The sequence below is a fragment of the Pseudopodoces humilis genome, chromosome 1 (genome assembly GCF_049639895.1).
Source record: "Pseudopodoces humilis isolate 2021_Gansu_Grassland_sample_001 chromosome 1, ASM4963989v1, whole genome shotgun sequence".
In the NCBI taxonomy this organism is placed as follows: Eukaryota; Metazoa; Chordata; class Aves; order Passeriformes; family Paridae; genus Pseudopodoces; species Pseudopodoces humilis.
Window position 1 is genome coordinate 142245906 of NC_142200.1, and position 22613 is coordinate 142268518.

At 39.1% G+C, this 22613-nt stretch overlaps 1 protein-coding gene across 6 annotated transcripts in view; it reads left to right on the top strand.

The window, feature by feature from the left end:
- The window catches only part of DIP2C (DIP2 acetate--CoA ligase C (putative)), a 308220-nt gene that overhangs the window by 280513 nt on the left and 5094 nt on the right, over positions 1-22613 (top strand). For all 6 annotated transcript variants that reach the window (XM_014257423.2, XM_005528520.3, XM_088053095.1 and 3 more), the window contains 4 exons: positions 15636-15693; positions 16674-16748; positions 17691-17865; positions 19629-19752. In XM_014257423.2, coding sequence (XP_014112898.1) covers positions 15636-15693; positions 16674-16748; positions 17691-17865; positions 19629-19752 — 432 coding nt within the window. The remainder of the gene's footprint in view (positions 1-15635; positions 15694-16673; positions 16749-17690; positions 17866-19628; positions 19753-22613) is intronic.

Here is a 22613-nt window from a genome sequence, read left to right on the forward strand (position 1 = left end):
AGAACTGTAACAAACCAAGAAGTTTTCTATGAACTCTGGAAAAGGTGAACATTTAATTAACAGTCCCGGTTCCCTTAAAAAAATCATTACCCAAATAGAGAGTTTCTTTGTTCTTTTTCTTTCATCCCTCTTAAAAGCTTAACAGAGAGTTTTCCCCCCAACTTTGGCTCTATCAAAGTGACCAGTTCAGCTTGCAGAGTACAAACCTCAGGGCATTGCAGGCCCAAATTACCCACTGGGGAGCTTGGTCAGATAGACATGTATTGTTGCAGGTAGAAGAAAGGAGCTGGAAGATGTTTGACTCACAATTTCTTTATTCCTTTTGCACATAATGCTTCCAATTATAACAATTATGTTTGATCTGTCTTTGGGACACTACTGTCTGCATAACCTAGCCACGGAAATTTGGTGTTCCTGGCCCAGCAGCTCCAGTAGTGTGGAGGCAGAGTCCACAGTCATACTCAACCCAGAAAAGAAAAAAGGCCTTTTCTACAGAAAGAGAATGTAATATTCACAGTCAGTAAAAATTATAAATAATAAAAAAATGTGTTTAGAGAGAGGAATTAAGATTTACTGTTCATAAAAATTGCATTAAGCATGGGTATACTATTTCCCTGCCGTAGCATGTCGTTGAGAAGTAGGCATCATTATCAAGATCAGGCTTTGCAGTGTGTTAATTTATATTTAGTGACTAGTTCTACAGAACATGAAAGACGATCTTTAGAGCTGGTTCTCATATTGTGGTAATGTAGATTTTAATTTGATGGTTTAAAGCTGTGCCTCATTTACCCAATCCTGCGGAATTCAGAATTAGATTAGTGGGTCATAAATTAAGGGAGAAAACAACTCTATTTGACATAGCATCTTCACTCTTGCTGTTTCTAACCATTTTAGTGGAACTGAATGTCCCTATTACTTAGCAGTATCTGAAAGATTCCTGTAAATATCTGTGAGACCACAGAGTAGCAACCCACTGAGTCTTTGCAGGCCAGCCAGTCAGTCTCCTAACAATATGGGCATTTTACACTTAATGGAGAAAATGTTTTTCATAATTTGTATTTTAGAAGATATTTTTCAGGGTCTGAAACAGACTGACTTTTTTTTTTTTTCTTGGCATGATAGCACTCTCTAGTTGCTTCAAAAAAGAGCTGTAGTTCATCTCTTTGGGATTATTCAAATCCTATTCACATCCATAAAAATTAATAATCAGTTTCAATACAACTATTTCAGGCTCATCCAGTAATTATATGCTTGCACACTTTACAGCTTATGAAAATGTCATTTTCTTGTCAGCATTTAGGTCAAAATACCTGTTCTAGGTACAATCTGTGTGGAGACCTAATGGTTGTTTGACTAAACTAGATGTTTCCTTATCTCAGCTCTTCCTGGATTTGGATGGTTTGCCTCTTAGGTCAGGGTGGAGTTTTTCAAACACCTTTTTGTGTGTGTCCCTGTGTGGTTTTGAGCTAACAGCCCATTGATTTAGCTGCTGGGACTCTGGCCATAGTACTGAGCTCACCTGGAGAGGTTCAGGAAACGTGTACCAAGGGGTGCAGCCACTTGGTCAGTGACTGGCACCAGTTTTGACCCTGAGAAAAGGCCTGACTGCCTGGCTGTGAGCATCTAGTGCAGTTCTAGGTGCTCCAGCTTCTCAAGTAGCATCTCACGTGGAGTCACATTGCATTTGTTAGCCCTAAGGAGTGTCCCAGGCACCCTGAGCTGTCTCAAATGGCATGAGACACCTATTTTTGGATTCTGAGTAGTGCAAAAAGCAAGAATATACAGCTCTGGCTTGCTGCTGGTGACAGGATATCAGTAGCATTGTACTCGGCATTTTACTGATTTTCTACAGCTCAGGGAGCCTCAGAATGGCCTGAGGAAAGAGTGAGCAAAGACAGGCAAGTCCCACACAGGCTTTTCTTAAAAACCAGAAGACTCCTGAGCTGTCTAGCAGGTGGGTGATGTGCCCCTGCAGTGCAGAGCAGTGCAATTTACAGAGGTTACAGAGCTTAACTCAGGTCCAGAGGACAGAGTAGGTGGATCAATGCTTCCAGCACAGCACAGAGGCTCCTGGCTGCTGCCTCCTTGTGCAGCTCAGGCCATGTGCCCACGGCATTCTCAGGGGAAGACGGGCAGCAGAGCACCCAGTCAGGTCAGTGCTGCACTTCTCTGCCTCTGGGAAAGTAATTTTATTCCCCCTCCCCTGCAAAAGAGGAAAATAAACGGCATAAATATATACATATCCTTCTAAAGGCCTGGTTGTCAGACTGCTCCATCATATTTCTCACCAGTCATGCTCTCCTCAGAAAGCTTTTCAGGTGGTTAAGCACAAGATCTGTAAATATGCTAAAAGCTGAGAAATGCTTGGAAGATAAGAAAGGACAAGAGTGAGAGAGAGAGCCTTTTCTCATCATGCCAAAACACCATACACTTGAAAGATGGTGGCTTTTACAACATTAGCAGCCTTTTGTACTAGTAAAGATGTAAATTTGAAGCCCAAGCATCCTTTTTATCTGGATTGTTCTAAAACAATATGTATGTGTATTTATAAAATGTCCAGCAAAAAACACATTTCTGATATTAAAATAAAATTTTCACAACTTCTTCTTCCTTAACAGCAGCTTATTTCTCGATAGGAAAGCTATTTATTGGTAAAACAAGCCAATTCATCAAACTGAGAATAAACCAAAATAAATCTTTCCCATCAACAGGGCAAAAATACTTTCTGGTGTTATGCAGCAGGTCAGGCTGGATTCTCAAATGTTTCAGTATATTTGTGAACATCCCAAACCATATTTTTTTTAGACTCATTCAAAGCTGTTTTCAAAATGTTATTGTTTTAATCTGATAATAAATATTTTTAAATTACTTTGAATTTGAAATTAGCAGGTATGAATTAGAAATAAAATTACATTAAAAATATTGAGACATTTTTACTGCTTTGAATTATTTCTCACATTTTTAACATAGGAATTTCTTTTCCTGAGTATCTGTACCTTTCATATTCTAAATGTTTTATAAAGAATTTCCTCGGAAATTTTATATAGTGAGCTGAAGGTTCCATCTGGTGACAGCTGAGGCAGAGCATCTTTCTCCTAAAGTTGAAACTTGATGCAAATCCTGTAAAGATAAATATCCCCTTCCATTCTAATATTATTTTCTATATCAAAACCTTATCCATTAAAAAAAATATGAAAACCAGTGTTCTACCATAAGTGGAGCAAGGAAAGATCTACTTTGATACTGAAGTTTATTTTTAAAAGGATAAGAAAAGTAAAAGGAAATGTATTCATTGCAATCTGTCTACCCCCAAAAGCAGATAAAAATGTCACCAGTGTTCTTGTTCAGTATCAGATAGTAGCAATTACGAGCTTTGATGTTGTAGGGCTTAGACTCCCAGGGGGAGAGAGCCACTAACCGAGCCACAAATGTATTGATGACAATTTAGGTACCATTTTGCATGCATTTGCAAATGTCACAGACATGTGTCATAGACAGCTGTCATAGCTCCCCCTTATTTTGACTACAAATTGTATTTAAACTGTTTATTGAACTGCATTGACATTATGTATCAAACTGGGCAAGAATGAAGACTTTCAGCCTGTGCTGGTAAATGCTGTTTTCTATTTTATTTAGTGCCATCTCTAGTTTGAACACATGCAAACATCCTTTCCCATCATGTCCTTCATATCCTGTCTTCAAACTTCAGTACACCCTTTGGTGAAATAATAGGTGCATTAAATGATCTTTTAAATTATTCAGTTTCATCTGGTTAAGTCTGTAGGGTAATAAAGATGGAAAAAATAATTTATTAAACTCCTTTGTGATTTGCTAGAGTTCCTTTTGAGCTACATGTAATGGTGAGCTGCTGGGATAGACAGACATGGTGAGGCAGCTGGCACCAAAGAGGGACTCAAATCCAGGTGTGGATTGAACAGACCTCAAACAGACCAGAAGCACAAAGATGTATTTGGGTTCAAGTTACTAATTTTTTAGTCTGGCCATTATTCAATTTGTGGCTTGTGATATCCATAGTCTTTCATTGAAATGCTCCCTCTCCATCATTAGAACAATTACTTTAACCTGATTACCCTCTTTGTTAAACAGGCAGTCTGTGGAGCTGTACAAAATAGGTGTCTTTTCCCATGTGGCCACTGACATCTTTTTGGAGTGATGCAAATTAATGTAGCTCTTAAAAAAAAATTACCTTGTATATACTTAGTCTGTCATTGGCAGACTCGATTTCTTAGGGGGTCATTTGTGTGTTGTACTAACAATAATAAGCATGCCTTACTTTTTCTTTTGGATTCTGAGAGTATTCAGAGATCTCTGAACTTCCTTCAGACTTGCTCAGACATTGTCTCCCTAACAAAGGTGTTTTCAGATGATGGAAATTCTGAAATTCATTCCTCAAGGAAAGAAGGGAACACTTGTAGCATTTCAAAGAAATGAGAAAACAATTACTTAAGATTTATTTTTATAGATTGCTTATACTCTGAGCCCAGTCTCAAATCCAGGCTCTGTCAAAAGGAATCAGTAAAGGCTTTGGCTTCATTTTAATATATTCCAGCATTTCAGACTTCATGCAGGAGCATAAAAATAGCCTTTTATTATGTCTGTCAATAATATTGTCAATATGGCTCTCCTCTGCATTTTACTGAAACTTTAAGTTATGTGTACATTGTTTGGGGTAATACCAAACAGCAAAGCCACAGGAGCTTTTTTCCCTTATTCTCAAACACTTCTTCTCCATCTACCTTGAAAAATACTTTCATTAAAGGGTTACCATACAAAGGAACTCCTTAGCTGAGTTTTTAGCTGAGCTGTGGCCGCAGCAGTGCTCTGTAGCACAGTCAGTGTGGAGTGGAACCATTTTATATTCACACAGGAGGGAGAAGAGACAGGGGGGAGGTGTGTCAGGAGACTGGATAATAGCATGTGACAGTGAAATAGTTACCTTTTGTGAAAATTTAATTGATTAATCCTATTTGAAAGCCATTTGCCAATGGTAGCAAAAGAGAAACTTAGAGTGCTCCCTTGATGCTGGGGGGAGCAGGGCTTTTCCAGCTCCTGCAGTGGGTTACAGCATACAGAGCCCAGACAGAGAAAATCAGTCCTCAGCTGCTCACTGTCAGGGGTCCAAAGGGTGTTTAAAATCCATCACTGGATTGTCCTCTTTGACACCCAGCCAGCATTTCCCTTGCAGTGAGATTCTGTAGGAAGAGGGCATGCGTTGTGTTGAGGCATAAAGTTCCATGTACCTGGTGAGGTGTTCAAATCATCGACCTCCCATGTCATTGTCCTCAGAGTGCTTTAGACACGAGAAGCTCATTTTGCAAATGGGATTGTCAAGTGCTGCCTTCAGCAGTGCCATTCCTGTCACCCTGAGCTTCAGGGATATTCTCATATGGGTGGTTTCAATTCCAAGTTCCACACATCAACCATACTTTTTCATAATTGTCTGTTGCTTTAGCTGTTTGGATTTTTTTTCTGTTATCACTGAAACAGTTTTTTCATGAAAGTGAAAAGATTTGCACCCCTATGGAGTTGGTAGAAGTATCTCAGCTGAGAGAAGGGCCTGAGGTCTTTAAAATGAAACCTGAGTCCCTCAAAGATTTAAGTACAAAAAGAAACTATGCAGTTTGGTTTTGAGGAGTCTTTGTACAACTGCCTGGCTTTTAGGCATTTTGCCTATTAGCTTTCAGAATATTGTTTGTGAATGTAAGCTCTTTGTCATGGTACTAGCAAAACCCTCCTTCTTCTTCATGTTTTTCCTCAGGAGAAGATACAGCCTTGACCTTTTAGAAGTATTGTGCTTTCTTTCTGCCATGCAAACACTGCTGTCTCAAAAATCCCCTTGGCGTTGTTTCTGATCTATGAGAAACAAATCTCCCAGAAAGAAAAGTTAATTTGGGCTGATAAGCATCATGTGAACACTTTCAATTCTGGCTTAGAGAACTCCCAGTCTGTCTAGAGAGGAGCAAAGGTTCTCTCTTGCTGTTCTGACTGCATCAGGAGACCTACTTGTTTAATCTCCGTACACTGAACAGTCAGTGATTAGGAATAAAGCTGACGGCCTGGGAAACTGAAGAGGAGCAAATATTGTTGAAGAAATTGTAGTGTTTATGCATGAGGATCCAGAGTTATAACCAAATTTGTAAATGTACCTTTCAAAGAGCTTTGAGAGATGCCTCATGTTTCCAGGCATAGCACAACTTCTGTGCTGGGCAGAAGAAAGGAAGAAATATCCAAGAACTAGAGGGGTGGGAGCCCTACAAAGTAATTTCTGTGCTTTCTAAGGCAGATTACTTGTCACTGAAATATTTCCTCCCTTGATGCAAGGCCATTTCTTCCTTGATAAAGTCATCTTCAAGAGAAAAGCATATTATGATTTTAGTGGAACAGGACAATAAGAGTTGGCTCCAAATACGGTTTTTGAGAGAGGATGTGGTTTAGCATGTATTAACTACAAATCAAAAAATTCCAGTTATATTTCCCTGGAGGGCTTAAGGGAAAGAGAATAGTGTCCTATGTACCAAGTAAGACAAAGACAAAGGGAAAACAAAAAAGCTGTAGCTTTCTAGGAAGATGGGTGTACTGCAGTTGTACAGTTACTGTGTTACTGTTTGCAAGTAACATTTTCATGTCATTCTTCTAGTATGTGTGAAAGAACTAGATGGAAAATGGTTCCATTTTTGTTTTTACAAACCAGTTTTGAGTGTAACAGTAATTTCACTGAAATTATAAAATTTCAGTAAAATTATTGTGAATTTCACTGCTTATTAGATTTCCAGCTTATTAAAATACATTAACATATTTATTCCTGAAGAGTATTTGACATTGTTAAAAAAGGATTTCCCATTACCAGGTATACTGAGTTTCTTTGGTGTTACAGGTCCTTCTCTTTCAATCATGCTTCTCATGGAAGCTGAGAATAGATAAAACAAGCTGGCTGCTCAGATTTCTGAGGAAGATTTGTTAAAAATTCTTCCCTTTTTTGTTACCTACAAGCCATACTTCTTTCTTTTTTTCTCCCAGACTTTGCTGTGAGTCTAGCTGTACAGGAATGTCTTAAGAAATGGAATTTTGATTCTTCCATTTTTTTATGCAGATAAGATGTATTATGTATTTGATTTTTACGGATAACATATTCTGATACAATTTGCTTTCCTTCATTTTGGTATATACTCTTAATGGAATGCTAAACAGTGATTCTTTAAAAGTGCCAAGTGATCAGCATAGGGTATGTTTGCTGTTTCAGTAGTGGAGGGAAAAGTGCTGCTTTCCCACACTGTTGCCTTAGAGGGCATTTCACAAGGCATCTGCTTTGGAAGGGGAAATACTTAATGAATATATGTAAGATTTGGAACAAGGCTTTGTAGCTTCTGCAGCCCTAGCCACAGACCAAGCTGTGCTGTAAGAGATGGAGCTTCCTACGTGCTCTCCATCCCACTTTCTATTCCTCTCTTCTCTTGCCAGCCTTTGCAGGAGGACAGAGCCTTTGCCATGCCACACACTGTCAGGTTTTGTGACAAATAATTCAGCACAGGATGCTGTGCTGCCAGTTACCCCTGGGAAATGGGCTCTGTCACCTTTGGGACCCAGTCCAGTTTGCCAGCCTCAGGCACTCATTTGGCTCCTGTTGTCAGTGAAATCTCTGGCTGAAGGAAAATTGAAGGAATGGTTAGTTTTGGGAAGAAGAGCTCTGAATAGTAAAAGCTTCCTGAATTTATATAAGGATACAACACTAATTTGGTTAGAGATGTAATACCCTCTTAAATGGCTCTTTTCAATGGATCTTAATATGTTGCTTCGAGCCTAACTTGTCCTTTTTATTATGGCATATAATGGAAATGTCTGTGAGCAGAAGGTGAACTTGGGTAAGCAAAGAGCCTCAAGAAGCTCAGCCACAGTTCCCAGTGAGTCTCCTGTGACAGGACAGTCCCTTTTCAGTGCCTGCAGCTGTACAAGGTGCTGCTGCTCATGGCACTGCTGACCTTTCCTTCTGAGTGCCCATCTGCAGTTTGCATTGAACTGGGAAAATAGCTCCATGTGTTGATGTTTCATGCACGAGAAATGTCCCTGGTTGCTCTTAAGGAGAACTTTTTGCAGATTCTTTCCCAAAAATTCAGGGTGAGTCAGTTAATAGTGAAAATTTGGAAGTTAAAGTGAGAGAAGGGGACAGGTTAAAGAAAATTACTTGATTTCAGAAATTCCACCTTTGTGGCAATGTAGAATGTGAATATTAGCAATGCTAAAATAATTTCCATCATTTGTTAACAACAAATGAGCTCATTTCATTAACTGAGGATGTTTTTAGATCCCAAGTTAATTATAATGAACTTTTTCCCTGTATGTGAAGTCTCCTTTAGAAATTTGGACTAGGAAGACAATGGGTTAAAAAACAGAAAAAGCATATTGCATTAAAGAGGATTGTCAGATCTTAACATGAATATGAAAGGTGCTGTAAAAACTATTAGTGATAAACATCATGTCCTGGGAGATTTGTAATCTGAGTAAAAAGATAACAGCTGCAAGCAGCTTTATGCCTGGTTTTGCAAAGCTGAACCTGAAGCACAGAGAAAGGAGATGCTGTACCTTATGGTGCTTGAGCTGCAAGGTGGAGACCAAATTCTCCAGAGTCCTGGTCCACTGCATTCTCTCAAAATAGTTGTATACTGTGCTTTAAACAACATGCAAAGTTAATTTAAACAAATTTAATGTGTGATGACAGCTGAACATTTTAAAGTACTTCAAAGCTGAAAGAAAACATAAACATTACTTACCTTTTTTACATATTCCCATTATATTTTATGATAAAATTGCTATTTTATCATAAGCTATGTGAAACTTTGAGTGTTCTCTTCCTGAACCAGAGTTCCTGCTCCATTTTGATTTGTTTGCAGCTTTCTGAACTGTCTTAAATTATTGTGTAACTTTTTCTGATTCTTTGTCCAGCCATCTGAAGGATTGGAAGCTCTTACCTTTTGACCTCAGGGAATTCAGCACATGAAGTGTAATTTAAGTTTATTTTAAATAAACTTTACATTAAAGGAAATAATTTAGTGCTAATTCTTGTTGATTATCAAATTAACAGAATTAAAATACATCCTGGCATACAGAAAGTTTAAATCCCCAAGTCCCTTTTTCAGTCTCAGTTGTATTTATCCATTATCTGAATGTATCATGTGACAGGAGAAAAACTGCTCTGAGGAGACCAGGATGATGCAGGAAACTTCTTCCTTATCTACATTTTCCCTTCAGCCTAAGTGTTCAGCTGTGCAATTTTCCTACTTTTCTGATTTGCTGTTTGAACCCTGCATGCTATTCTGGAAGGCAGAGCTTATGTTCTTTGAGCCATATTTCCTTTTTTTTGGTAGAATGAGCTCACTGACTTGTTAATTCTGGAATCGTTTACATAGAAGCATTTTATTATTTGAATAAAGAGAAAATGCACTGGCAGTCTTGAGTGTCAAAGAGCCCTGACCCAGTCCAGGATCCCACTGTTACCTACAGTGCCCATCCTTCTTCCAGCTACAGAAAACGAGAAGAGGCTGCATCAGCCCTTTCCCACCAAAAGTCCTACCCAAGCACCGTCTCAGACTGGACATTGATGTGTATCTGAAAGGTGCTGTTAATGTTAATGTTAATGGCAGTAGCTCTTGATGATTGGAGTCAGAGCTGGGAAGTCACTGTGCTCTGGATGGAGCCACGTAAAATGTCTCTGACATTAAATGCCTTGCAATTAGATTTTGGTTATGGTTTCTAATTAATTAGGCAGTTGGCCTTTTTGTCACTTGTAAAAGATCATTGTGTTGAATTCAGAAGAGTCCATTTGGGCAGATCCTTTTCAGCTAAAGGAAAAAGCATTTTCAAAGTGGTCAAAATACAAATTTTTAATTTTCACTCATGATGTAGATTAAAACATTTTCAATTTGGACAGTTAATTATTTATTTTTTGAAAAAAATCCAAAATGCCCTGAAATATTAAACATAAATAACCTATTTTTCTGACCTGCCACATGGGGGTTTTTTAGATTTCGTTTACAACTTCTATAAGTTACATATTTAACTTCTTTGTTCCAGTTTAATAAAGAAGATTTTTCAAAACATCAATATCTTGCAGGATAAAAAAATATACAATTTTCCCCCACAAGCTTAGCTTCTAATGTAAGATGATTGGTAAACTTAACAAGGGTAAACTTAAATAGGGCTGGAATGAAACCAGCAGTTGCTTTCTGCCACAGAAAGACTGTGGGCAAGGAGAGGGCTTAAATACATTGGGTTATATGTTCATCACATCCTGTTTGGTTTCCTCTAGGCTTTGTTGCTGAAGGTTTTCAAGAGTGGCAGCATCCAAGAACAGATGCTGAAAGAAATCAGAGTGCAAAATAGCTGGCATTAAAGAAACCAAAGAGTTGGGCTTCCCAGCTGTCATGCCTGTGAAGTGACATGGTGTGAGAACTGCTCCAGGCAGGAGGAAGGGTTGGTGGGATAGGCAGGGAAATGAGAGCTGGAGATGATGTGTGTGAGAAGGTGCAGTGCCCAAGCCTGGCTGACAGAAGATGCTGGCACACAGGCAAGGCGGAAGAGGGCAATTACCATGGCTCAGCTTGAGGGAATGGCAGTAAAGGGAAGACAAAAGTTCAAGATGTGGGGTTCGGCCAAGTGGTAGGGTAAAAGGCAATCTCTTCAGCTGAGTTATATTGAAAGAGAACAGGGGCACTGGGGAAAAGCTCCTTTGAGTTGGACATGGAGAGGTAGAAATAATAAGAGGAAGCTAACACTGGTTCATGCCAAGCATCGCTGAGTGAAAAAGGTTCCTGGATTTGAAATAAATTCAGCTGAGAAATAAGCCCTGAAAGGAAGTAGAAGAATCCTCATCATTTGAAATACTGTAACAGAAGTAGGCAAAGCACTCAAAAGTGCACTGCAGGGAGCAGTCTTTTTTTGGCAGGGAGCAAGACTTGGATGACCTCATGGCTTCTTTCCGTCTCTATTAGCATCACAGAATCCAAACGCTTTCTCTGAGCAGCAGCACAGACGGCTCTGAAGGATTGCCCAGTTTTGGCACTGTAGTCTTGCTTTGTACCACTCTGCATGTGCCAGCCCCTGCAGATTCCCAAAGCAAGAGTTAATAGCTCTGCTGACAAACTCTCTGACTAGTGTGAAGCACTAGCAAGCTGTGCAGTGCATTTTGGAGAGTTTTCATCATTGAATGAACCAGATCTAAAATGGAGCATAAAATATTTTCAGTTTCATGTAAGATAGTTGGGCAGAAAGACATTGCTGCTGCCCCTTTGATACCCCTTTTATTTTGATACCACTTTGCTGCAGTGCCTGGTTAGTTATAGCTGGCCAGTTCCTGTTACGAAGTCAGATTTCAGTCCTGCTTTTCTATAGTAATTGTTTGCTTTAAAGAAGATGGAATATGTTCAATATATTAAATTGTAACAAGAAGTTGACACATACTGGGGGTGTAGCTGCATTCCCTGTTAAATCCCAGGAACCAGACTTTGAAACAGTTTTCTCAACTGTACAACTCCAGTGAGAGAATTCTTTGAGGAAATGTTTTTAGGAACCAGTGGAAAAAAAGTTATGAAAAATACTCTCTTCTATACTGTTCTGTGTAAGTATTACAGTTTCATTGTGTATCATCCCTGGTTATAGCTTTGCAACAGTGAGATGATTCTTAAACATCTTCTGTCTCCCCTCTCCAGTGAGACATTTTAGTGGGGGAGAAACCTGTGTCTGCCCTACATCGGGTCTCTCATTTATGTTTTCCCTCTCAGCTTGGCTGCAAACCACCAGAAGGTGCAAAAGTAGCTTTCACACCCAAGGGCAGCATGTGTTCTCTCCCATCCGCTTGATTTTCAGGCTCTTTGCCCAGTCTGGCTCTACTGCCATGTTCTCCTCTGCCCTTCCCAGCAAGACTCGGTGGCAGAAGAAAACAGTAGGAAGGCTCTGTACTCACTTTGTAAGAGATTGTTTTCATTCCCAACAAAGCATTCTGGAGCACTGCAGAGAAACAGGACCTGCCCTTCCTGGACCTGCACTGCCTGGGAGCAGGTTATTAGTGAATTTGGAGAGGGTTTGCTGTCATTGTCCTAGGGAGGCTGCAGGGAGCCGTGTGTTCCTTGCCAGCATCACCTGGGTAATTCAGAGGTGTTGTTTTTAAGGGTCTGATGGGCCCAGTGCTCTGCATTTTTATTCTGCCTACCAGAGCAGCCTTGATAGTGGTGCTGTTTGCTCAAGAGGAAAGCAAAGAAGTTTTCAATTGTGTCTGCATTTGTCAGTGGAAAAAGGGAAATCTCTTGAGGAAGAGTGGGAACAATCGAATTATTTTATGCTGAGGCACAATAAAACTCATTTTAAAAATTACTGCCTAATGCCCATAATTTATTCACAGTATCTAGTCCCAGTAGAGTTCATGAGACTATTAAGCACTTAAAATTAAGAATGTGCATGACAGTCACTAACATCAGAATCTCATGTTTTGCTTATATTTTTTTGAAATATCTTTGAGGCAAAATATTTTTTATTATTTTTGGATTTGTTAGAGGTTTAACAGTGTGTTCCCCAATGGATTGTGAGCTTAGCAGAAACTTTCCAAAAAGGGATCCAAGGTTTTGGGTGCTAAGAGGGCCTTCACAGAAAACCTCCAGGAAATGCCGTTTCTATGTTTAGTACACTGCCATGAAAACTGGGATGTGAGGCTGGAAGCACAGAGTGGGAGAGGTTTAACAGAGCTGGAAAGTGAGAAATTGCACCTTCTGTGGATCATCATGTGCTAAAAAATCAGGCAAGGTTAAATGAAACAGGTGGAGAAGGGAACTAGAAGAATACGCCAGTGATAATAAGAACAAGATGGGAAGCACAGATGCTGAAAGCAAATAAGGGATTGTCAGATTTATGACTGTTGATTCATTTCCAGTAGCCACACCACCGACTATCGAATGTGTTGCTTTATTATTTGTGATTTTTGCTAGGCTGGAGTTCAGCAACACTTCATGAAGGCATGTCCTAATGGCAGGAAGGGACCAAAGGCCACCAGTAACTCTGGTGCTGAGCTAGAACTGCGCAGTTCTGACATACACTTTTCCTGCCCCAGAGGTTTTTTCTACTGTTATCCAAATAGAATTCTCCTTAAACCTATCTTAAATTACATAAAGTGCTTCCTGAGCTTTGTTACACCTTCAGTCTTAACAGTGCTTGTGGCTGAGGTTTCCTAAATTATATTTTTTTTTTCTTAGATTTTCTCAGCTTCACAAATGCTTGTAAATAATAGGTAAAATAACTCTGTTAAAGGAGGTACCGAGTGGGTGTGAGATGATGACTGTTTCTTCCAAGAGCAGCTACCTCTCTGTAAACACCTATTGAAAGATTGGAGATGTCAGTTGTTTGGAAGAACTCCGTTAAAGTAATTTTCTATTTCTAGACTAATATGGATTTTACAGAACAAAGATATAGATATATATATATATACACATATGAAGGCAGAAATATGTAGGCATTAGTAGCAACTGTTTTTTGCAATATTTGATTTCATTTCAATATATACAGAATTATTTTTAAAGCCCTTGCTGTATACTCCTAAATGCTTATGATTTGGCTGCCATTTGTGTGCTTGTGTGCCATTTGGTTGCCATTTGCTGCCACAAGTGTGGCTGATGTAGATGTACCCTTTATAGAGCAGCTTTAATTTAGTCTTGCACACACACATTCTAGAGAGGCTCCCATGGCCTGGCTTTCTGCTGCCCCGTGTCTGTGCCCCTGGATGAACAAATGGATGCTGTAGCTTCACTGCTTTTGCCATCAATCCAGTGGCTCTGCTGCTTTTCAGCTGGTGGGAGGCTGGGCAGGAAATGCAGAAAGCACAGACATGTTACACGTGTAACACAACAGTGTAAAGAAGGGCAGTGTAAATTAAAGGTAACACACAGAGCAGGGAATTAGTGCTTCAGGCTGGCTCTGGGAGTTAAGTGGCAGCTGAAGGAGTGTTGAAAAGTGATTCCTGTTACACACCTTGTAGGTCAGGCTGCAGCCGCCCAACTGTGCCTGCTCCATGCAGTACCTTGTAGGGCACTTTACAGCCTTTTCCTCTCAACACAACTTGGAGAAAGGTCTGAAATTCTTGAGTGTTTGGGTTGTATCTTTCTGTTAGTGAGAGGAGCTGTTCACACTGATGTGCCATATCTCAGGGCTTAGCCCTGCCCCATTCATCAAGGTTGAGAGACTTCCCAGAACTGCAGATAAAACACTATTCACTACTCCTGCCTTGACCTCAACAGTCTCACCTTTTATAGAAGACTCTTGGAGCAAAGAAATAAGGAAAAAAAAAAAAAAGAAAAAAAAAAAAAAAAAAAAAAAAAAAGGAGAAAGATCTTTTTCCATCTCCTTTCTGCTTAGGGTCTGAACTTGCCAAAGCTTTGTTCTGCAAAGGGACCTCTGGCTGGGGTCTCTGTGTCTCATCCCTCCTTTCCCAAACTGAGCACTGTGATGCTCTGTCTATAAAAAGACCTCAAAACAGTCTGAAAAAGATCTATTGTGACTGCTCCTAATAGATGGGTCTCCACCCATCTGCTCCTATCTTTTTTTTTGTTTTCTGATGTTTCATCATTACCTTTTACCTGGTTGGCTTTTAGACAGCTTGTATTGTGGGGTTTTGTCTTTCCAATGTCTGGAGCTGAGGGGAGGCAAGAGGTAAGAACAGCTCTTGGGAGAGATTTAGCTTATTTAAGTGGATTATGGATATTGTTCAGGAGTAGAGAGTTAAAGGTTTTCATGGTTGTTAGAACTTTTAAGTTAGTTAGGATACAGGAATAACTAGACGTTACCAAATTTTCTTTGCAATGTACTGGCTGAGATCACCAGCTATTTTAGAACTTGGAAGCCTCTATCATTCTAACCTGCTGAGTACTTTTCTAAGGTTAAATGAGAAATTTCCTTCCAGACCATTATACCACTGAAGGAGAGATGACATTCCAGTTCACTTAGTGAGGAAATAAGTTAACTAAAAAAAGGAGACAACCAGAAAGTCACACTCTGAGAACGGATCCAATCTCAGCAGTAATAACATTTTTGATTAAATGATTTTTTTTTTAATATTAAAATGTTTATCAACAACTGTCCATTGAAAATAATTAAAATATTGCAAATGCAGATTTGAAACTGAGGCCAGGTCATAAGTTATTTTGATAGGATTTTGATTTTAGCTGTCAGCTACTTATGGAATGTGGTTGCTCACTCAGCTCACATGATTTTGTGTCTGTGCCCTGGCTTTTATGACATTCTTGTGGGAAATCAATGTTTCAGATCCCTCTTGTCATGAATAAATTTATGCATGGAATTCCATTTACAAAAGTCTATCAAAAACAAATAAAAGGCACCAACTACATTTGAAGAATTTATTATTTAAGAAAACGTTCACACACATCTTTTTTTCATTATTTTCCCATCCATAAGTTTTGACTAATACTACATATTGGGTCTGATTATGTTCCACATAACAGGATATAAGCTTCACCTCTTCCAAAAATAACATTAAACTCTGCAACCTTAACCATTCCTTTTAGAAATAAATGTTAATGAAAAGCAAATAAACACAACCCGGTATTATACATATTATTTTACAGAGTTCGTTTAGTTGAAAGAGGATCTCCACATAGTTTGCCTCTCATGGAGTCTGGAAAAGTAAGTACTGAAAGAAGATTTAAGCGTATCTTTTATGGTCTATATTTTCAGTAAATATCCATTTCTGTTCATTTTTACATGAGTGTAATACTGGGGAAGGTGCTATTAGCTGTGCAGATTGATGTCCTTCTTTTACTGTTGAGGTTACAGCATGATGGCAGTAACTGATGTATTGCTGCTCTCTCAGAGCCTGTACCTCGCTCTTTTATGCAGAAATCAATTCCTTCTTTTATGCAAAAGGAAGGTATTTCATCCCCTGCGTGTCATTCGTGAAGCAGCTGACAAATGTGGCTCTGGTGCCGGCAGTTCCATCGATGTAGAACCCACCTCCAGTGAGAGCTGCTCTGGGATGACCAGCACTGTGCTCACGGGCACACCTGCAGAGGGACTGTCCCTGCTGGGCCATGGCTGTGGGGACAGGCTCTGACATAGGGGCAGGCTCTGATGCTGTGGGTGCTCATCTAAAGCTTTCTGTCCATCGTTTTGCAGACATTCATGGTCAGAGGATGCTCCCTTTTCTGTTCTAAGGCTCAACATTCACCTCTGTAGCTGTTGAATGTCCATTACATGAGGTCTTTGGCAGATCATTATTCTGAGAGATTGCATGATGCCTCTGGCTTTCTCCTTGTTTTAGGACAAAGTTTCATTGGGGTTGTTCCTATCCCACTATGTATTCTCATAGAGACAAGGGGCCATTTGGTCAGACTTTTGTTCTGCAGGAGAGCATTTGATTTCTGAGGTGGTTTATTGATGGAACAGCATTCACCAAGAGAAGCAGTTTTGTCACATTTCCGAATTATCTCAGAATTTGTCATATCTATGGACTATTTTTTTTTTCCAATATAAGTCTAATTTAACTTTTTAAGTATTTTTAAGAATTTCCTGTGGTTTGTAATGAAGGTTTTTTGGAGACAAAGCGTCAGTGTACAATTGCATGAGGTGGTACCTGCTTCTTACTGCCTCGTGTTTTCTTTCAACAGATCCTCCCAGGAGTACGTATCATTATTGCTAATCCAGAAACAAAGGGACCCTTAGGAGATTCTCATCTTGGTGAGGTGAGTCATGAGAACTTGAACTTTGTATGCTCTCAACTAAATTGCAGAGACAAAGCTATTGTTGTGCATGTTAATGATTTCCTATGATGATACATCTTATCAAATGCCCAGTTAAGAAAACAGTGAATTCTACTGATCTTTATGACGTGTGAATCATGGTATTTGTGTCATTATTAAAATTGTTAGTAAATTTTTTCTAAATAGTAATAGCTCAAGTTAAAAAAATGAAAAAATCTGCTTTTGCTAACTGTATTTGTACTTGGTGCTTCGCTAATTCTGATGGAAGCTTACATGAAAAGTAAGTTTATAGATTAGTCTGATTTCAGCTAGATGGTTTTCTTGTACTGTTCTCCATAATCATTGTGCTTCATTGCACTGAAGTACTCTCATTAGAGGAGTTGAGCAAGATTATATGTTTTTCAAATTTATTATGTTTCTAGAGTGAGAAAAAAAATTATGTTATTTTCAAGCAGTTAAACATCTAGTTAACAAAATGAAGAACATGTTTGATCATAATTAAAACCACAGTCTAATTTGTGAGTTACTGTAAAAGTTCATTAATTTGTAAAATTAAATTGTAAAAATTTCCATGATGCTTCGAGTTCAATGGAATGAATCCTTCTCAATGGAATGAAGTTCCCTGGCCTCACCCTTTAAAATAATCTGTCTGTCTGGTGTTCATGGAGGATGCTCTGCTGGGGTAGATACACTGAACCAGGAGTGAGGAACTTGGCATGGCTCAGAGCTGCCCTGCAACTTCAACAAAAGTAGATTGGAGCCTCTGTGCTAGAACTGGGTCAGTTATGGGTTCAGAAATAGTGTTAAAAGGCATTTTTAGTATTACCTAGCTATGACTAGAAATATTTGCATCAAGAATTTTCAATAATGCTTCATTCTCGAAAGATACTTTAATTAATACCAGTATAATTGCTTTTAACTTAGATATGGGTTCACAGCACTCACAATGCCAGTGGGTATTTTACCATCTATGGAGATGAATCTTTGCAATCAGATCATTTTAACTCAAGACTCAGCTTTGGAGACACACAGACTATTTGGGCAAGAACTGGTTATCTGGGGTTCCTGAGAAGAACAGAACTCACTGATGCAAATGGAGGTAAGAGGTTTCTCATCATCTAGGTCTATGCAAGTAATTTGAATTATTTGGAGGGTGTCACTGCCTCTCTGGCCCTGTAGTACCTAACATGCTCCATCTGTGCAACCTGTAAAACTGCAAAAAACCACTTAGTTTAAATAATCAGAAAATAAATCAGAGGGCAAGATTTCCCTGCTGAAATAGTTGTTTTTCCTTTGCTATACCTCATGTACTATAAAACCCCTCCACCAGTGACCTTTTGACACTTAATATACCCAGTGCTTCAGCTTGAAAAATATGAAATACAGCTGAAACTGCCATCATTTTTTTTCTCTGACTGCTATGTCCCCAGGAATGCTTTTGTGCACGTGGAAAAAGCCTGGTGGGAGTCTGAGCCCTGTCCCTCCTGTAACCACCATCTCTGTTATAAACCCAATCACAGAAGCTGTCCATTCCTCAGATTTTATAGTCTTTAACCACAGAGGGCTGGTTGCTGAAATGTAACACAAGCAGAAACCTGCAAGAGAAGCTATAGGGTGTTTGGGTTTCTGTCAGGAAGGTACAGGATTCCCTTATTTGTTTTAATGAGGTTCCTTGTCTCTTGTACACATGTATGTGGACCGGTGCTGCCAGGCACACAAAGTCTGTGCTTGGAAAAATGTTTTTTTCTGTGATTTTTGAGGAGCACAATGCCACAAGTGGCTGTGGCTGAGCTGGCCAGGGGAGGCCAAGTAGGGTTTCCAGCAATGCTGTGAACACCCCCAGGAGTGATTCCAGGGCCATTAGAATAGCTGCTATTCAACTAAAGAAAAAATTCATCAAATCTGAAAACATTTTAGTAATCCCTGTGGATTAGGCCTGCTGCCGTGTCCTTATATTGGCACCTTCTGAAGAGATTTACTTTGGGTTGCACAGGCTTTTTTAATTTCATGATAGCCCAACCCTGAGAAAATTCAGGATTCTCTAAGGATATTGCAGCTTAAGCAGTCAAATAGCTCAGGTATTCTCCTAGTGAAGAGTTGCTCCATTCTCCTACATTTAGCTCCCAGTGCAGAAAGTTCTCAGCTCTTTATTAGGCAGACCTCCTCTTGTCATTACAATACCACCAAACAACTGTCCAAATTCATCTGCTTTTAAGTCTATTAGCAAATATTTTTTTATGACTAGCATGTAATGGTTTATTTTCAGCCCCGTATCTTTTAAAAACTGTAATTTCAGCCTCATTTATTTCTTCAGTAGGTAAAAAATATGAGCTATAAAAGTGTTCTGTTTAAATTACCTGCATAAGCAATTTGCTATCTAGCTATAGTACATTTTCAGTTTATTGATAAACACCTATGTAATAGATCAAAAGCATATGTAGTGACCATCTCAAAGCAATTGGGAGAACATCAGCCACACTGTTAGGATCAAATCTATTTTTTCTCTTTGAAAAAAAAGAGAAAACAAGGAACCAATTGTCTATTTAGAGTGCCTTAAAAACAATGTGCTCTGCATCCACCTGGGAGAAAAACAGGAATTATGCCACTGTCTTTGGATGAAGATTTCTGCCTTTGTCTTTGTCAAATGGGAATAGTGTTTCTGCCTTTCTGTCTTCTGTTTTTGCTCTGCATTGCACTTCAGTAATGGAAAACGCTCATTAGTTTGGAAATCACTTTGGGGTTTCAGAAATTTGAGGATAACTTATGTTTGTACTTATTTTACTTAATTCTTAATGTGAAGATTTCTACAATTTAATGTACTGGAGAATAGAACCTTTCTGTTTTTTTATTCCTTACCACCAGAACGCCATGATGCACTTTATGTGGTGGGTGCATTAGATGAAGCCATGGAATTGCGAGGGATGAGGTACCATCCAATCGATATTGAAACCTCTGTAATTAGAGCACACAAGAGCATCACAGAATGGTAAGGATTGTATAACACCAGGGCCCTTATAAAAAGCTGAAATATCTATAATGTCTGGGTTTTTCCCTTGGATATTGCAATTGATCCAGAAAATGGCCTGTCTGGATGGTCACAGGATTTATAACCCAACTGCAAATGTGTCCTTAGGATAAAACTTTTCACAAACAGATTTAATCAGAAAGGACTGATTTCTGATAAGTTCATTCAGTATGTTTCTTCTTTTTTTTTTTTTTTTAAGGAGTAAGCAAGCAAACATTTCAAATAAATGAACACACTAATAAATTTTATTTGTGAACACATTGTTATTTTTTCAATTGATTATTAATAAATGAAGCAGTGATCAAATCAAGGTCACAATGGAAATTGAAGCAGTAAATCAATGAGTTAATAATGATGTTGTCTTAATCAATGTATCATCCTCAGATGTACACAGCAGGAAATCATTTCTTGAGGCCGACATGAGCACAAATTGCTTTTCATTATTCTTGCATCAGAAGACTCAGTCAGGTAGTTGTTTTGTTTTGATACAACCTCAGTTCAGCTATTCACCTTTCAACCAAAATAAATCTGTCACAATAGCCAGAGCAATTTTGTGCATTTTTCTTTTCAATCCTGGCTGCAGAGGTGTGGCCTGGAGCAGGAAGCTTAATAGTGAATGAAGCACAGCAGCTGAACTGGTTTCTTTAGTAAAAGACTTTGCTTTTTTCTTAAATATAAGTTAAAATGAATGCAATTAATTGCTTGGCTGACTGTAAATGAGGTTTTGCCTTATTGCCTCCTCCCTTGAGCATCATCATTGCTGGTATGGTCTTGTGCCAGACAGTCATTACACAGGGAGCTGGGTTCTGTGCCTTCGCACAGACCATTATGAACACTTTGGGAATGTCATGAAATTCCCCTTGAAAATGTGTCAGATCAGTACCAGCAGTGGATGGAAAGTTTTCAGATCAAGCTGTTTAAGGACTGCTCTATTATAAGATGGCCATAGGTTCATAAATGCTGTGGTCACCAGTATCTGTTTGTCAGAGGTTTGTGTCCCCTCAAATTATGAGCTCACAAGCAATGAATAAAGTAGCCATATCACACTGCAGAAATGGGTTTTAGTACCAAAAAATGCTTAAATTATGTTCCTGCTTTCAAGATTGCTAACAGCACTTTGAGGATCCTTTTTGTTGCACAACCATGGAAATCCTGAGTGAGAAAGTGGAAAAGGGTTGAGAGTAAGCTGGAATGAATTTTGGCAAGAAATACATGTAGATAATTCTCTGCACCATAACTCCTCCCAGTAGTCAGGTGATAAGGCACGGGAGTGAGAATTCAGAAAACACTCTAACTGTTGCTACCCTTTTCCCAAAGGCCAATATTTAAGGCCAGTATTTCAGGGTTGTTTTCCCTCAAAAAGAGAGATTGCTGATGAATTAGATGTGTCTCGGATGCGCTCCCTGCAGAAAAGGGACACACAGTTCTTCGGAGTGACAGCGTCTGGTTGGCTCACAGATCCCAGCCTTTTCCTAACCACTGCTCTGCCAAATAACCATCATGGAGTTTTCATTCACAGATCTTGTCCTGACTGTCCTTGACTTCTCTCACATAACTTCTTTTTCAGCTTCTCATAGAGACCCTCCTTATGTCTTTGTGAAACACTCCCTGCCAAAATAATAGCCAGCTAACTATTTTTAAATTTTATTTATAAGTTGTATATCCCTTTCTGTGGACAGGGGCACGAGCCTCTTTTCTTGTTTCGGTTATGATGCCCCATTAAGGATTTTACTGCATCAATTCCTGTTGCACACAGAAGGTGCTGGGAATGTCCAGTTGATAGATTGTAAAAACAGCCTCTGAAAAATGCAGCTCGTTTTGTTACACTGGACACCATTGAGGGATGTGGGGGTTTGTTGACTGACATGGGATCCTGCTGGGCAGCTTCTGTCATTGAGGATCAGATCTGAAAGGTCATTTAAAATTATTCTTGTCTCTTAAGAAATTTTTGCACAAATCAACAACCTCTGACTCTGGACCTCCTGTGTCTCAATACATAACAAGTGAAAGAGTGGCACAGTCTGGTTTTATTGTGATGTAAACTAACACTGTGCATTTTGAAAATGCTTCTAATACCACAAAATGTGGTATGTGTTTTATTGTATGTGTTTTAATTAAAGCACAGGGTTGACTCATTTAAATGTCAAAGTCGCAAAAGAGGAACAGAATGGAACTTCCTGGAATTTGCTTAGAAGTGGTTTATACACAAAGCTACACAAGGTATTTGGAGAAGAAAACAATTAGGAGCTTCTTTCCCTGGAGGTGTTTTGACAACTTCCTTGTTTTTCCTGTAACATTTGGTGACATGGAAGCAGCAGGAGGGGCCATTCCCAGCTCAGTGCATTGACTGCTTTGCACCTATTGGGTGGGACTTGATTATTGTGACTCGATTATTTCTTCAGAAAGGTCAGCCTTCCTGGTCCCTAGCTTTTTGGTTTGAGTTTTTCTATTCATCAGGCCTAGAAAGTTGATATATGCATAAAAGAGATACACTGGCAAATGTATCATCATCTCAACAAGTAAGAACATGAAGAGCAGTATTTCCTTTTACTTCCAGTGATTACCAGTGAGTTAGAACCATGACATATGAAATTAGTATTAAATTAAATTGAAGCCTCTTGGGAGTGTCACTGATTTTAGGACTTAATAGAAGCTTCATGAAAGTTTTGGGAATCAGTTTCCTGAATTCAGACAAACTAATTTATTCTAGCCATGTTTTAGGGACCTGCTCCTGAATCTTGCTGTTAATTGCTTTCCCAAGTAACAAGCTAACAGTAGTTTCCAGGCATGGTTTTAAATGCTAACTTACATTTCAATGAAAC